This window comes from Aulonocara sp. 'chitande type north' Nkhata Bay, linkage group LG8, assembly GCF_057382095.1.
Source record: "Aulonocara sp. 'chitande type north' Nkhata Bay isolate Kocher_YH1m ecotype deep benthic linkage group LG8, A_spYH_male_GT1.1, whole genome shotgun sequence".
NCBI lineage: Eukaryota > Metazoa > Chordata > Actinopteri > Cichliformes > Cichlidae > Aulonocara > Aulonocara sp. 'chitande type north' Nkhata Bay.
The window spans coordinates 4,313,603-4,326,676 of NC_141351.1; the positions used below are offsets into that span (position 1 = coordinate 4,313,603).

The window sequence follows — 13,074 nt, forward strand, 5'->3', positions numbered from 1 at the left end:
TGAGACTGCACGATCCTGAGGTAGATACCAGATCCTCCATCAGGTCTCGACACTCCATAACTGACGAATCGAGTGTAAAGTAAAATTTGCGTGTGAATTAGAAAATATTGTTCTGACTATAATCATTAAGGAGAAGAACATGACTGCACTGGGAACTCCAGTGCAAACAACCTTTGTAACAGTTCATTTGAGATTGGGCACACCTTGGACAGGTAAAGTGTAAGAACTACAATTCCACAACAATAATCCACCTTTATTCTTTTAGCTGAAGAATCAGTCTTAAGAGCAAGAACAATGCATACTCACACAGAAGCCATTTTAAAAAGAGGACAAAGGGGCTCAAATCCTGCAAATAAAAGCTTAAGCTAAAATAAAAAACAAAACAAAACACAGGTCATAAAATAACTTAACCTTCACTATCTACAGAACAGTGACTGGTGCTGCTTTGTGTTGCAAGAAGTTGATGAGACTTGTGGGCATTTCCAGCTGGTCGATGCAGTTGATCTTGTTGATCTTTCTGAGGTGTCTCCGCACAGCAAGTCGGCACTGTGAGGTCAAAGCTTTTGGATTTCCTGGAGACAAAACAGAAGAAAGTTATACCCACAATATATCATGAATGATAATAATATTATTTATATTTAATGAAGTTTACAGTAACTATTATTACTAAACAAGACATCCAACATATATTTAACAATCTCCCAACTGGTCGTGGCAGATGGCTGCCACTCCCTGAGCCTGGGTCTGGCAGAAGACTCTTCCTGTTAAATGGGAGTTTCCCTTCCCACTGTCACCAAGTGCTTACTCAACGGTGGTTGTTTGATTGTAGGATCTCTAACTTACAATGTAAAACATATTGAGGTGACTGCTGTTGTGATTTGACACTATATAAATAAAACTGAGTGGAACATATAACTGCTGCTGTATACATATTGTAAGTACATTATTTAAGAATTTTAGCTTTTACTATGGGAAAAAAAAAATCACACCTACAAAGTGTGTTAATGTTAAATACAAATGCTAGTCAAACATATAGTATGTAAAGCAATAGTGAGGAGAGATGCCTGGAGGATAAATGTTAGAAGTCATATTATAAATGTATTTATTTCATAGATAAAACTTTAGCACTCCTTCAGTTACATCGTCATCAGTAGTGTTAAAGATCTGAAGTGAAAAAGCGCTGAAGAATCTGTCCGACACCTCTTTCTCGCAGCAGCAGCTCCACAGCCTCGTTCTGCTTCGTCGACTTCTCGATGATCAGCGTGGGGAGGTAGACGTTTGCACCGAAGTCGATCAGAAGCTGGATGTATTCCACGCCACAGCCGTGCCTAAGGCACATCTCCAGCACAGTTTTGGGCTGCTTGTCAGAGCTCAGCAGCTTGGCATCAGTGCAGTTGTAGTCTGGGTCTGCCCCGTAGAGGAGCAGCAGTTTGAAGCACTCCATGTGTCCATAAACAGCAGCCAAATAAAGCGGCCCACTGGAGACTCTGGCACTCGAGGTCCACAGTAAGACTTTGGCGCGGGAGTTCACCTCAGCGCCGTGTTTTAGTAGCTGCTTTAGAATCTCTGCGTCGCCTTCCCTTGCAGCAGTGAGGACCGGCGAGCAGTTGTTGGACGAGCTTCCGTTGGGGTTGGCGCCAGCTTTGAGGAGAGTTAAGACACAGTCAAGGTATTTCCCTCGAACGGCTGCGAACAGAGGCGTCTGGGCCTTGACGTCCACGCAGTCTATGATGGCACCGTGAGCTAGAAGGACCTGCAGACAGCTGAGGTGGCCTTTAGACACTGCAGCATGCAGGGGTGTGCCTGCAATGCCCCAGCCACCTCTGCAGTTGATGACTTTCTTGTAGATTTCTTGGCAGAGCATCTCATCAAGGAGTCTGTCATTGTTTTGTAACACAGCCTGCCTCAGCTGGGAAATTTCACAACTCCTTTTCTCTTCTTCAGCGGTCCTTAGCTTGAGCATAGAACCTGCTGCAAATGCAAAGACAGAGAATAAATAAAACACCAAATATACAAACGTATGGTCCTCATACAAACACCACAGTGCATTTCTGTTTGTCAACGTCATCTGTTCTCAAAACAGATTTGGTGTCCTTAGGGCACCAAATCAGCAACCAGTGTTTTGTATTAAAGAAAACAACAACAACAACAACAAAACATAGAATCCAAAGTTCAGGTGAAATATAAATAAGGCTTCAGATCTGACTCGGATAAAAGTGGCAAGATAAAGTTATTATTCTATTTCCGGAAAAAAAAAAATAGTATATATAGGCGTTAAAGTTTAAGCTGGTCATTAAGACTTTTTCCACCAAACTTCATTCAAAATCTTTACAATTTTATATTCGCAAAACTAATCGTCCGATCGATGCATCCAATTAATCAATCTATGCTTGTTTATGATAAATAAAACCTTCTGGAAACCTTCGGCATAAAAAGGAATAAAGGCTTTTATAATTAAACCAACCGTTTATTAGAAGTACTGCGATTTTCCCCCGTGAGGCTGTATTGTAGGAAGAAATGGGACAGATTTAGTTTAACTTTCTTACACTGTGTACATGCCGACTCATGCCTCTAATATTAAGGAAGTTACCCATCGCATCTCTACACGACATACAACATACACACACGTATAGTGTTTCTTATCAGTACTACTTCGCGGACGATAAATAGCTTCGCTAATATTCACCCTAAAACCACAGTGAAAAAACCCAAATAGATATTAAATTCCAAATATCCCGTTAGTACGCAAACATCTCCATCCTTTAACAGTGCTTATTTCAAAGAAACGAAGCTAAACCCTTATGTTTTCTTCGTTTAACATTACCTAAGATATGTCACCATCAACAGCCTCCTTCTTTGCTTCCTGTTTTCTGCTCTTCCTCGATGGTGTGTTTGTGTGACGTACCGCTGCTGCCCCCTAGTGACTTTTATTTGCAATGGCAAACTGAAGCTTAAAATAAATATAGATAGCATAATAGATATTTAACAGATGCAATAGCAAAATATATAAATAGTCTATTAAATTGTAAAAAACAAAAACAAAAAACAAAACAACAGTATTATTAACTGACTTAAATCAAATCTGATTTTTTGCAAATCTGATTTTTAATGCAGATAATTATTTTGGGGAACCCTTATGAGCTGCAGTCCACAGTTTCAGGAACTTTAATTTGATTTTGAGTTGTAGTTTTATTAGTGCTGTAACTGTTTCAGTTCACAGTTACCTATAGGTCAGTCTGATGTAACTGGTAAAGCATAGGCACTTTTTTAATGGACCATTTTCAATCATAACATGAAATTTTATTCACTTCATTGCTGAGTTAATATAAGGAAAATTTGTTAAAAATACATAAAGTCATGGTGAAAACTGACATTGTGAATTGAAATGGAATAAAATCCCATATTTGCCATGCTTCCTGGCTCTTGGACCCATGGTTTTCAGTTTGCTGTTAGTTCATTATTCCTTTTGGGTTTTGATGAGTGACTAATGTACATGTCAATAATGTTGTTTTGTAAGGCCTTATGCTTATGAGTAAGCCCATCTGATTCCTGGTATTGTTATTTGTGCCTGTAGTTTTTCTGTTAGTTATAAATGACTTTAGATTTGTCAGTTCCCTTAACAGTTCCCTTTCTGTTCCTTCACTCTCGTCTTTGTGTCGGTCTTTTTATTTTTCTCCTTCCCTGTTTAGTTGTGTTAAGTTAATCTTATTCTCCATTGGGTTGTGTCTCTCTTCCTGTTATAGTTTGGTAAGTGTTGTTCTCTGTGGCTTGCATTACTTCCCCATCTCCTTTGGTTAATTGTCTGCAACTGTGTTTCCACCTCCCTCATTAACCTCAGTGATGTTTTTCTCTCTCTCAAAAAAGTTTTTTGCTAGTTTCACTCTTCATGAAAGGTTACATCACCCAGGGGTCACCACAGCAGATGGATCCACATTTGATTTGGCACAACATTCCTTTCCCTTTTTTTAGGCTGGGCATGCATCCTACTGGTCTTGAACCAGGAGTATTTTCCATATAAGATGACACCACACAGCCCCAGTCTTGCTTGGATGCAACATTATTAATATCTAGCGCTAATGAATTCAGATCACATATTCTTAACATAACTAAACATAACATAATAAAACAAAATATAACAACCCATTGGAAGTTAATACAAATAGAAGTGGGAAACACTCGTACATTTACCACAATAAAATAAGACTAAAAACATTGAACATTTGTAGGAGGCAATGTGCCTGAACCAAAAAGAACACGAACATTATACGAACATGTCATGCTGACCAACATGCTGTAGAACATTAGCAAAATTTGAATCTTAAAGTTTTGTATCGGTAAAGTTTTTTTTTAAATTGACTTAAGAGTTGTTTCTTTTCTGCTTTGTGGTAGAAAACCATTTGAATCCATAAATACTGAACTATTATATACTTCACAGAAACCAGTGACTTTGGTCCCTTTATAGAATTTTAAGTTCTTGGGAAAGAAAGAAAAAAGAAAGAAAGAAAGAAAAATAAAAATACAGAAACTTCTAAGTTAATGCAACGTTATCGCCACCCTCTACATCAGGGTTGGGAGAACTCCAGGCTTGAAGGGCCGGTGTCCTGCAGGTTTTAGATCTCCTCCTGGGTAAACACACCTGAATCAAACAATTAGTTCATTACCAGGCCTCTGGAGAACTTCAAGACATGTCGAGGAGGTCATTTAACCATTTAAATAAGCTGTGTTTAATCAAGGACACATCTAAAACCTGCAGGACACTGGCCCTCGAGGCCTGGGGTTCCCCACCCCTGCTCTACATGATTTGTTCACTCTCCAGGCAACCCGGATGGCATCCTGCCTTTCAAATCTAGTCTTTGCGTGTGCGTCACAGAGCCTTTGTTGGGTAAGTGGTGAGGTCTTGCTGAGACAACAGTGTGTGGACACACTGCAGGAGAGTGACCTTTCTAGCTCTAACAGAAAAAAAAATCTTGTGGCCACACTGTGCTGTGAAGCTAAAACAACTACTGCAGTGACTCTTTGGGCTGTGAGGCTCGTTTCTGTCAGGACCCTTAGTTGCATCCAGCCTGAGGGAGTCTGCTTCTTTCCTTTGAGTGCCAGGAGGTTTTACAACATGGTAATGAGCAGCTCAGGCCTCCTCTGTCCACTCTGCTTCTATGGCTGTTGCTGAGAGACAAAGTAAAAGTCACCCAGGCGCTCACGGAGAACAGAGAAGAGGCCTTTAAAACAACAGTACCACCATAACTCATAGTGTCTGTGCAGGAGGAGGAAAGGAGGGCCCAGTGGAGATGTGTGTGTGTGCAGAAGGCACAGAAGTGGATGGAAAGGAAGATAAGACACTAAATTTAAGATGAGGAGAATCTTCAAATCTAGTGTAATACAAGGAGAGAATTAATTTCTACAATGCTCTGTTTCCATGCGTGATTTGCCCGGCAAGATGAGAGCCACGCTTGTGCCGCAGAAACACTCTCTACCCTGGATTATTTGCATGGTTTTGATCACAACTGCTGGAGGTGAGAATCTTAAGTTTGTACCAGGTTACTAAATGGAAAAGAAAAGCTGTGTTCTGGAAAAACTGCAGTATCAGCTTCAACATTTCAAAATAATTTCAAAATTCAGAAAACGTCTGGTTACATTTGAAGACGAGATCACAGAATACGACAGTATTGTTGTAGCACTCTTCATCCACTTTACATGTGTTGTCAGTATACAGCAAGGATTGTGCATTATGGCTTTTATTGTATATGTTGCTGTTTGTTTAATGTTAAAGAGAATGTGACTCCTATTTTCACCTTGTGTGTGCGGCAGAAACGTAGTCCTGGAAATGCGTACTTACTTAGCGAGGATTTTGCCAGCTTGGTGGCTGTTTGTGGACAAATTTTGTCAGCACATTAACAAACTGCAAGAAAGTCCAGAAAGCTTTAATAAAGCTTAATAACGTTGGTGTTTATTAAAGTGAGTTAAACCGAGTTAAAGACAAAGTGCAATATACTTAAATGTAATAGAAAATAACTTAAACATATATTTTTGAAGAAGACAGATGACATTGTCTTTAGTTTTGTACCAGCCAATCAAAAAGTGTTCTTTAAACTAACCTTTTTTTTTCAAAATATGAAATATTTTCATAGATGCTTTAAAGCTATGGTTTTTTGTTTTTCAAAATAAAACTTCCTTCTTCATCAAATGATAGTGCTCCATTATTTAGGAGTTTATGAACATGTGTTAAAATGACAGACTTTCAAAATTAAATCCTGCTATCACAATGTAACTATTACCTGCCACCTCCTGTAAGTCTAAAAAAAAATCATTATTATTAAACACCAACTTTATTGGTGTTTAATAATAATTACCAGACTAAAGTCTGGAAATAACAACAGTTTCACTGATGTATTTCAAGAAATTCTTGTTGATAATGATACATTTTTAATCACTGAAGGGTTGAACAATATTATATTATATTTACCAGCTTTTACCAACTATTTAACTTTTTTCCCAAAATCTCGACATTGTAGCAGTTTGAATATTTGATTCCTGGTTTAATCCCAAGAGGATCTACTTAATATGTGAGGCTTCCTTCTGTGCGACTGCACTCAACAAAGAAAAGAATGCCCAAAATGTAATGTTCACTTTAAATATGAAATTACATGCATTTCTTCCCCATATAATTTGTTACTTAAGAAATGCAAGTATTTCAAATATTAAATTTAATGGAAGCTGATCAAATGAAATTTGTTTGAAAAGTATCCATTGAATTTATACCAACCATATATTTGGTAATTTTATCAATAAATAAACTGTTGATTTTATATATTTCAGCTGCATTTTATTTAAAATTAACGCTTCATGGTAATAAGGCCTATAAAATAATAATTTTTGAGTGCAAAGAAGATCCTGTACCTGAGGTCAATTATGAGGTAAAAAATACTTTTTATTTGATTTTGTAAGTCAATTGCAACAGTTCAGAGGGAAATCTTAAATCTTTATGGTTTGCATGCTAATATGACATTTGTACTTACCTTTCAGATTAAGAATTATGATGTGTGTCAGCCCAGTAAAAAGGATAGAAGAGACTAAAAAGAGTAAAGGAGTAAAAAGAGACTAATGGGGCGATCGTGGCTCAAGAGTTGGCAGTTCGTCTTGTAATCGGAAGGTTGCTGGTTCGACCCCCGGCTCAGACAGTCTCGGTCGTTGTGTCCTTGGGCAAGACACTTCGCCTACCGCCTACTGGTGATGGCCAGAGGGGCCGATGGCGCGATATGGCAGCCTCGCCTCTGTCAGTCTGCCCCAGGGCAACTGTGGCTACAACTGTAGCTGCCTCCACCAGTGTGTGAATGAATAGTGGAATTGTAAAAGCGCTTTGAGGGTCTCGAAAAGCGCTGTATAAATGCAATCCATTATTATTATTATTAATGGATACTTCAATTTTTCATAGTTTAAAGTTTTTCTGATGATCTTGTCACAGTTTGAATGTGTGCATTTTACTTGTAACAGAGAACTTTTAAAGAGGAATGTTTGTCCCACTAAATTGACTGTATTTCATACAGAACATTACACATGGAGCATGTAGCGCTTCTCTCCTAAAACCAGTGCTGTAGCTCAAATTTCCTGATAAAACCAGCAGGTGCTTTGAAGTCTCACAAACACAACGTCAAGGTTAAACCTAAAAGCTGAAATGTGATTCTGTCAAATGTGTCTTTGTTCAGCTGGATTTAAAGCTAATCACTGATGTGATTCACATGAGTTATGTAAGAAAGCACTCCTTGCATGTGGTTCGCTAAGTTTTGCTGTTGCTTTCCAGAGAACATTCCCTGCCCGCAAGGCAGTCAGGTTCACCTGACCAGCCTACGATGCTATTGGCTGTCAGAGATGGCAGTGTCATGGTTTGAAGCACGGGCTTCATGCAGAACGACCCTGGGAGGGGACTTAGCAGCTGCTGACAGCCTAGAACTTCAAAGTTTCTTTCTTCATGCCTTTCCACTGTGAGTCTGACAAACAATATACACAGTCATTCATATCATATTCTCCTGAGAACTTTCTGTTTTTTTGTGATTTGTGTGTCTACTGCAGAGGACAAATGATGACCCTGGTTCTCAGGAGGAGATGCTTCTTCAGCCTGTTTTTAATCTTTAACACAGAATGTGTAACATTTTGTATTTTAGGAAAACCACTGTGTGGGTATGGCTGCAGGACTCTGACCAGGAAGGGGTTGTTCAGTCACAAAGTCCAATATGGCGGGACAAAGATGATGATAGTCCAGGGGAGTGCACTCAGATGGCACTGGGAACACTGGGAAGGTGGAGGAAGGCCCAGTGTGCAGGACAATACCATTTCATCTGTGAAATGGAAGTAAATGGTGAGATTTTTGTTTCATTAAAGGACACCAGAAACACGCATGAATGTGAAAGCAGGAAGGAGAACTGAATGCAGGCAGTATGGTAGTTTTCAGGTGGCAGGCAAGCTGGCAAACAAACAAAAGCAGAGGGCAAGCAAAGCTCAAGCTCTGGAAACAGAAAAACACAGCTCGACTGAACATGCTGATAATTTGGCAAAGCCTAATTTAAACACCGACCAAGCATGCATTATGACCACTGACAGGTGAAGTGAATAACACTAATTATTCTCGTCATCATGACATTGTTAGTGGGTGGGATATATTAGGGACTAATGTGTTCATCGCTTACCTGGGGAACTCCTGGCACCAGGATGCAATATGGGTTGAAGGCAAGCTGATGAAGGCAGTGTGAAGCTTTTGGTAACGTTCTGTTGGAAATCCTTGTGGATCCATGTGGATGTTATTTTGACACATAACACCTACCTAAGCATTATTGCCAGCCATACACAGCATTTCATGGAAATAGTATTTCTTGACTGGTCTAAGGAGCTTGGAAAGAAAAGCAGGAATGGTTTGAGTACGACAGCAAGATTGAGGTGTTGACTCGGCCTCCAAGTTCTCCAAATCTCAGTGTAATTGTGCATCTGTGGGATACCATGCAGGCCCCCCAGCTCTCAACTTACAGGACTTGAAGGATCTGTTGTTAGTTAGTGTCCATGCCTCAATGGGTCAGGTCAAATATATAAAAAATGTCATTTGAAATAGACTGAGGTGATTTTGTTTTATTCATCTTCCTGTAGCGCCTTTACCATCGATAGACAGTTACCTCATTGGATTGGCTCTCATGACCGGCATATATGCGGAAACCCACGTGCAGCTTCTTCCCAGTGTTCCAGACATCGGACGGCACACAGCAGAGGTAAAGTATTGTGCTTAATCACTGACTCCTGACTCAAGGACTCATAGGATATTATAAGATGAACGGCTGCTATGTGATTCCAAACTAGGGAAAGGAGAGGATGAAACACTCACAACTTTTGTATATAAGTAGGCTCCCATGTCTCCCACAGATGCAGCTTTTCCCAGGCTTGTGGTTCAGTCATGCAGGTCAGTTGCTATCAGTGGAACTGGTGGTCCAGCCCAGTCCTGTGTCCTCTCTGGCTCGTGTCCAGATACTTCGGCCCTACTGCAACCCTAACTACCACTTGGTACCTCCAGGTACTGAAACAGCTGTGACTAAAGCCTAATTTTTCATAGCACCTACTTGGCTCAGATCCACTCAACTCAGTTTGGGATATTTTTCAGTACAATTTAGTTGTACTCAATGTTGGTGGGATAGTTATAGGAAGGCAGAGTGTGCAGTGTGTGTCATTTGTACGCAACACAAACACAACACAAACTGGAGGACACTGAGGTGATGTATACCTGCTGGTCACTTTATGGCCTTTTGTAAGACTAAAAGAAGAGAGTCAGAAAATGATGCAGGCTCTTGGGTTATTCAGTGACATCACTCTCAGTGATGGCACGCAGTCTATCGACATCACATTTTCTGCTTGACTCAGCTTGATGGGAACCCAGGCTGACTAGGTACAACTACTAACCAAGTTACCACCTGATAGAAAACGCTAAAAACCGAGTCAAGTTGAGTCGAGCTGAGTAGGTGCTAATGGGAAGGAGGTGTAGGATGTATTTGTCTGATACTGTAGGTGATAATCTGCTTTTTTATTTGTCAGGCTGCAGCTCTCTCCTTAATCCATTCAGCTGCTGCTCAGCAGTACCGCTGTGTAACACTACAGGGGGCTGCAGCACAGGGCAGCACTGGTGCCATCTACTGGAGGCATGCGTGCTCACCACCAGTCCATGCAGCACCTACGACTCTGCCATCAGAAATCGGGGCTTTGCCTTACCCCCAAGATACTCCGACTTACCACCGTTCTATCACGTGGTGGCAGACCTGCCTCTGAAAATAAACCCCACCTTCGAGCTAAACACCATAAGGGTTTGTTGATTATCTTGCAACCTTTTTGGAAAATGCACCTTTTAAAACGTATGCCACAATAATTCTTTACACATTATCATGTTCGTTTTTTCAATAGCTGTCCCTCTTAGAGCGAGCCATCGTGGTTTACCCTGATGATATTGTGGCTATACAGCACACTCTTGACTCTGGAACATTTCTACATTGCCTAAACAGTGAAGCCTCTCGAAACTCTCCCTGGAGCCAAAGTTACCTGTCCTTCAGGGGGATGGAGTGGGGAGGCTGGTTGGAAGGAGTTACTTTACTGCCCCAAGGAAGCAAGTGGGTGGATGGAGTTGTGTGTAATCTAAGGATGCTTTATGTGGACACCCTTCACAGAGCTACGGAGCATGAAGACATCTTTGACTATACTCCGACAGAGACAGCCACTGTCAGTGGTATTAGGCCCCTTACTACAGGCCCTAATCCCAGTCTTAGGTCTAAATTCCAACTTGAGGTCATTCACCCACTCCCAGATGATAAGAACCAGATTCATGTCCAAATCAATGCCCCAACTGTCATTATTCTCAAGGCCCTGTTTGGAGAAAAAGCCAGCAGCTCATGGTCAGCCCCGGTGCTCCAGACTGGAGTTCCGTTTCTTCCATCCTGTCCTGAAAATATGTTTCAGTCTTTACTTGGCTGTAGGAAGCAATCCCAGGATGCCTGGTTTTCATCTGTGACTCTGGTCTTATCATCACCTGGAATTCAAATCCTGAACATCAGTGTGATGGATGTGCAAAGTTTTCAGAGTTTGAGCGTGAAGGTTTGTGGCTACGAGCCTGTGACGGGGCTTAGTGTTGAGCCACATGGATGCCTGAGGATGCTTGTAGATACATCGCAGGTGAGACCACCAAAAAGGAAACAGTGACAAAGATGCTAAGTTTTTTTTTTAACAATATATTTTAACGAAATAGCTTGTGTGAGTCTCAAAATAGCAGTTTATGTTAATTGTTATGCCAGTTTGAATGCAACCAAAAGAAATTAATAACAACTAGATGAATTGTTATCCAAGTTCTGGAGGACACATATGGTCCCCAGACAATAGTTCATAATCATCCATCCATCCATCATTTTAACCGTCTATCCACATAAGGGTTGCATGTGTGTGTGATGGCCAACACAGGAAAAAGCTAATATACTACATAACTCCAGCCATTGGCAATTTTAGATTTATTTATTTTTCTTACTACAGAGAAATCAAATTGGCAACTTAAAAACTTTTCCAGAGGTTTGTTTTTTTTTGTCAGATTTTTTTTTGGTTTTGTTTGTTTTTAGCAAAAAATGTTAAATTTGCAAGTATAACTTCAAGAATTCATAGCAGGAATACCTAAAGAACCTTTACACGTAACATAAAGTTGATAAGTATAGTATGTTTCTTATCTACATTAATTTACAATTCCAGTGGATCATTGGTGTAATATTTCATCAAGTCCAAGATATTTCAGCTCACAATGCATAGGACCAAAGATTCCTATTTGAATCCATCAGTTGCTGAAAGCTCTCTGCACTGGTCACATTGCTTTGTTCATCACCACAGTGTTTCAGGCTGACACATCACTGACTGACTTGATTCCCTTGCTTAATCTTAACCTGGGGTTTCTTGGTGTGCCTGTGAGTGTGCTTCTGTACCTGGAGTACAGTGTGTCAGTGCATCTTCTTTATACCTTGCATATCAGTTGTATTTCAGTAGCTGTATGGAAAGCTCCATCAAATATTTGTGGTTGACTGGACCACTTGTGGTTGAGCCGTCTTAAGTGCTTAAATTGGAGGCCATTGACTATTTTGTATTACATTTAGTTAGTGTTTTAGTAAGAGTTGCAATCACAGTTAAACATGGATATGAAAGTAATGTTAGTTACCTTAGTTTAATGTAATGACATTTTTTATGTTTTATTTTGTAGTCATTTACAGCCACAGTGGAGAGCGGCTCTTCAGTAAAATTCTCATGGGTGATTGACGACCTGAAAGAGTTTGCCTATGAAGGGAGATCTTACAGTGTAATGTTCAAGAAACCTGCTGAGTATAAGCTGCTGGTAAAAAAAAAAAAAAGAAGTGCACTATGCTCAGATATTAGTTGTTATAAATTATTTGGCAAATATAACAAATAGAAATTTCATGATTACAGTTACCGTAATAGAAAAAAGGATTGAAAAAGCAGTTTTAGTAATCAGTGAACTATCTGTAGGTGACAGCATCCAACCCCGTGAGCTCACAGAGCCAGCAAATCCTCCTGACTGCAGATGAAATCACGCTGCTAGCTGACCCAGAGTTCCTGTCAGTCAGTGAGGTTGTAGCTGTGGATGTTACTCACCTCTACACTGTGAGGGTCAGAGTTGATATCTCCCTTCCAGTTACCTTTAGGTAAGGACTTCTGTAGCCATCTCTCCCAAGACTTTTATTGAAATTTTTATTGACAAGAAAGTCTCACACTGAAAATGCACTCATAAAGCTCTTTTTGTATGCTTTTCATGCAACTTGTCACTTAGATGGGATTTTGGGGATGGCAGTAGCAGTGTCATCCACACGCAGCCTGCTCCATGTCAGGCCATGGAAGCACATGTGGCAAGAAGAGAGAAGCAAATGTATATCCAGGACTCGGTAAACTACAGCTATCAGATCCCAGGTAAACACACACAGAAGACTTAAATTATTGACACTGCTGATTATTGTAATATTTTTCACTATTTTAACTTTACATCCCATGTCTTTAATGTTTTGGTTCACTGCC

At 40.2% G+C, this 13,074-nt stretch overlaps 3 protein-coding genes across 5 annotated transcripts in view; 1 reads left to right on the forward strand and 2 right to left on the reverse strand.

The window, feature by feature from the left end:
* The window catches only part of LOC147322880 (uncharacterized), a 92,466-nt gene that overhangs the window by 5,148 nt on the left and 74,244 nt on the right, over window positions 1-13,074 (reverse strand). The gene's annotated exons all lie outside the window — the stretch shown is intronic.
* On the reverse strand, window positions 215-2,996 carry LOC147322881 (ankyrin repeat and SOCS box protein 12-like). 3 transcript variants are annotated; one of them, XM_086302837.1, is made up of 4 exons: window positions 2,591-2,812; window positions 2,465-2,500; window positions 1,201-1,971; window positions 215-572 (listed from the first exon to the last, which is right to left on the reverse strand). In XM_086302837.1, the coding sequence occupies exons 1-4, from the start codon at window positions 2,610-2,612 to the stop codon at window positions 421-423; spliced, it is 981 nt and encodes a 326-aa protein (XP_086158963.1). In that variant the 5' UTR covers window positions 2,613-2,812; the 3' UTR covers window positions 215-420. The 3 variants fall into 3 exon arrangements, with proteins under 3 accessions (XP_086158963.1, XP_086158965.1, XP_086158964.1); XM_086302839.1 differs by lacking the exons at window positions 2,465-2,500; window positions 2,591-2,812 and adding an exon at window positions 2,825-2,996 and having other exon boundaries at window positions 216-572; window positions 1,201-1,968; XM_086302838.1 differs by lacking the exons at window positions 2,465-2,500; window positions 2,591-2,812 and adding an exon at window positions 2,825-2,989 and having other exon boundaries at window positions 216-572.
* pkd1b (polycystic kidney disease 1b) overlaps window positions 7,864-13,074 on the forward strand; it is a 31,882-nt gene continuing 26,671 nt past the window's right edge. Inside the window, exons 1-9 of the mRNA XM_086302840.1 lie at window positions 7,864-7,976; window positions 8,157-8,350; window positions 9,130-9,248; window positions 9,400-9,547; window positions 10,063-10,328; window positions 10,426-11,187; window positions 12,248-12,379; window positions 12,532-12,707; window positions 12,833-12,969. Of these exons, the coding sequence (XP_086158966.1) occupies window positions 7,864-7,976; window positions 8,157-8,350; window positions 9,130-9,248; window positions 9,400-9,547; window positions 10,063-10,328; window positions 10,426-11,187; window positions 12,248-12,379; window positions 12,532-12,707; window positions 12,833-12,969 (2,047 nt within the window). The remainder of the gene's footprint in view (window positions 7,977-8,156; window positions 8,351-9,129; window positions 9,249-9,399; window positions 9,548-10,062; window positions 10,329-10,425; window positions 11,188-12,247; window positions 12,380-12,531; window positions 12,708-12,832; window positions 12,970-13,074) is intronic.

What these genes read in the sequence shown, in the direction of transcription:
- LOC147322881 (XM_086302837.1), bottom strand. Translation starts at nt 2,612, where the DNA reads ATGTCGTGTAGAGATGCGATGG. An exon ending in GTCGTGTAGAGATGCGATGG is followed by an intron (nt 2,501 to 2,590) that starts GTAACTTCCTTA and finishes CCTACAATACAG; the next exon opens with CCTCACGGGGGAAAATCGCA. An exon ending in CGCAGTACTTCTAATAAACG is followed by an intron (nt 1,972 to 2,464) that starts GTTGGTTTAATT and finishes TTGCATTTGCAG; the next exon opens with CAGGTTCTATGCTCAAGCTA.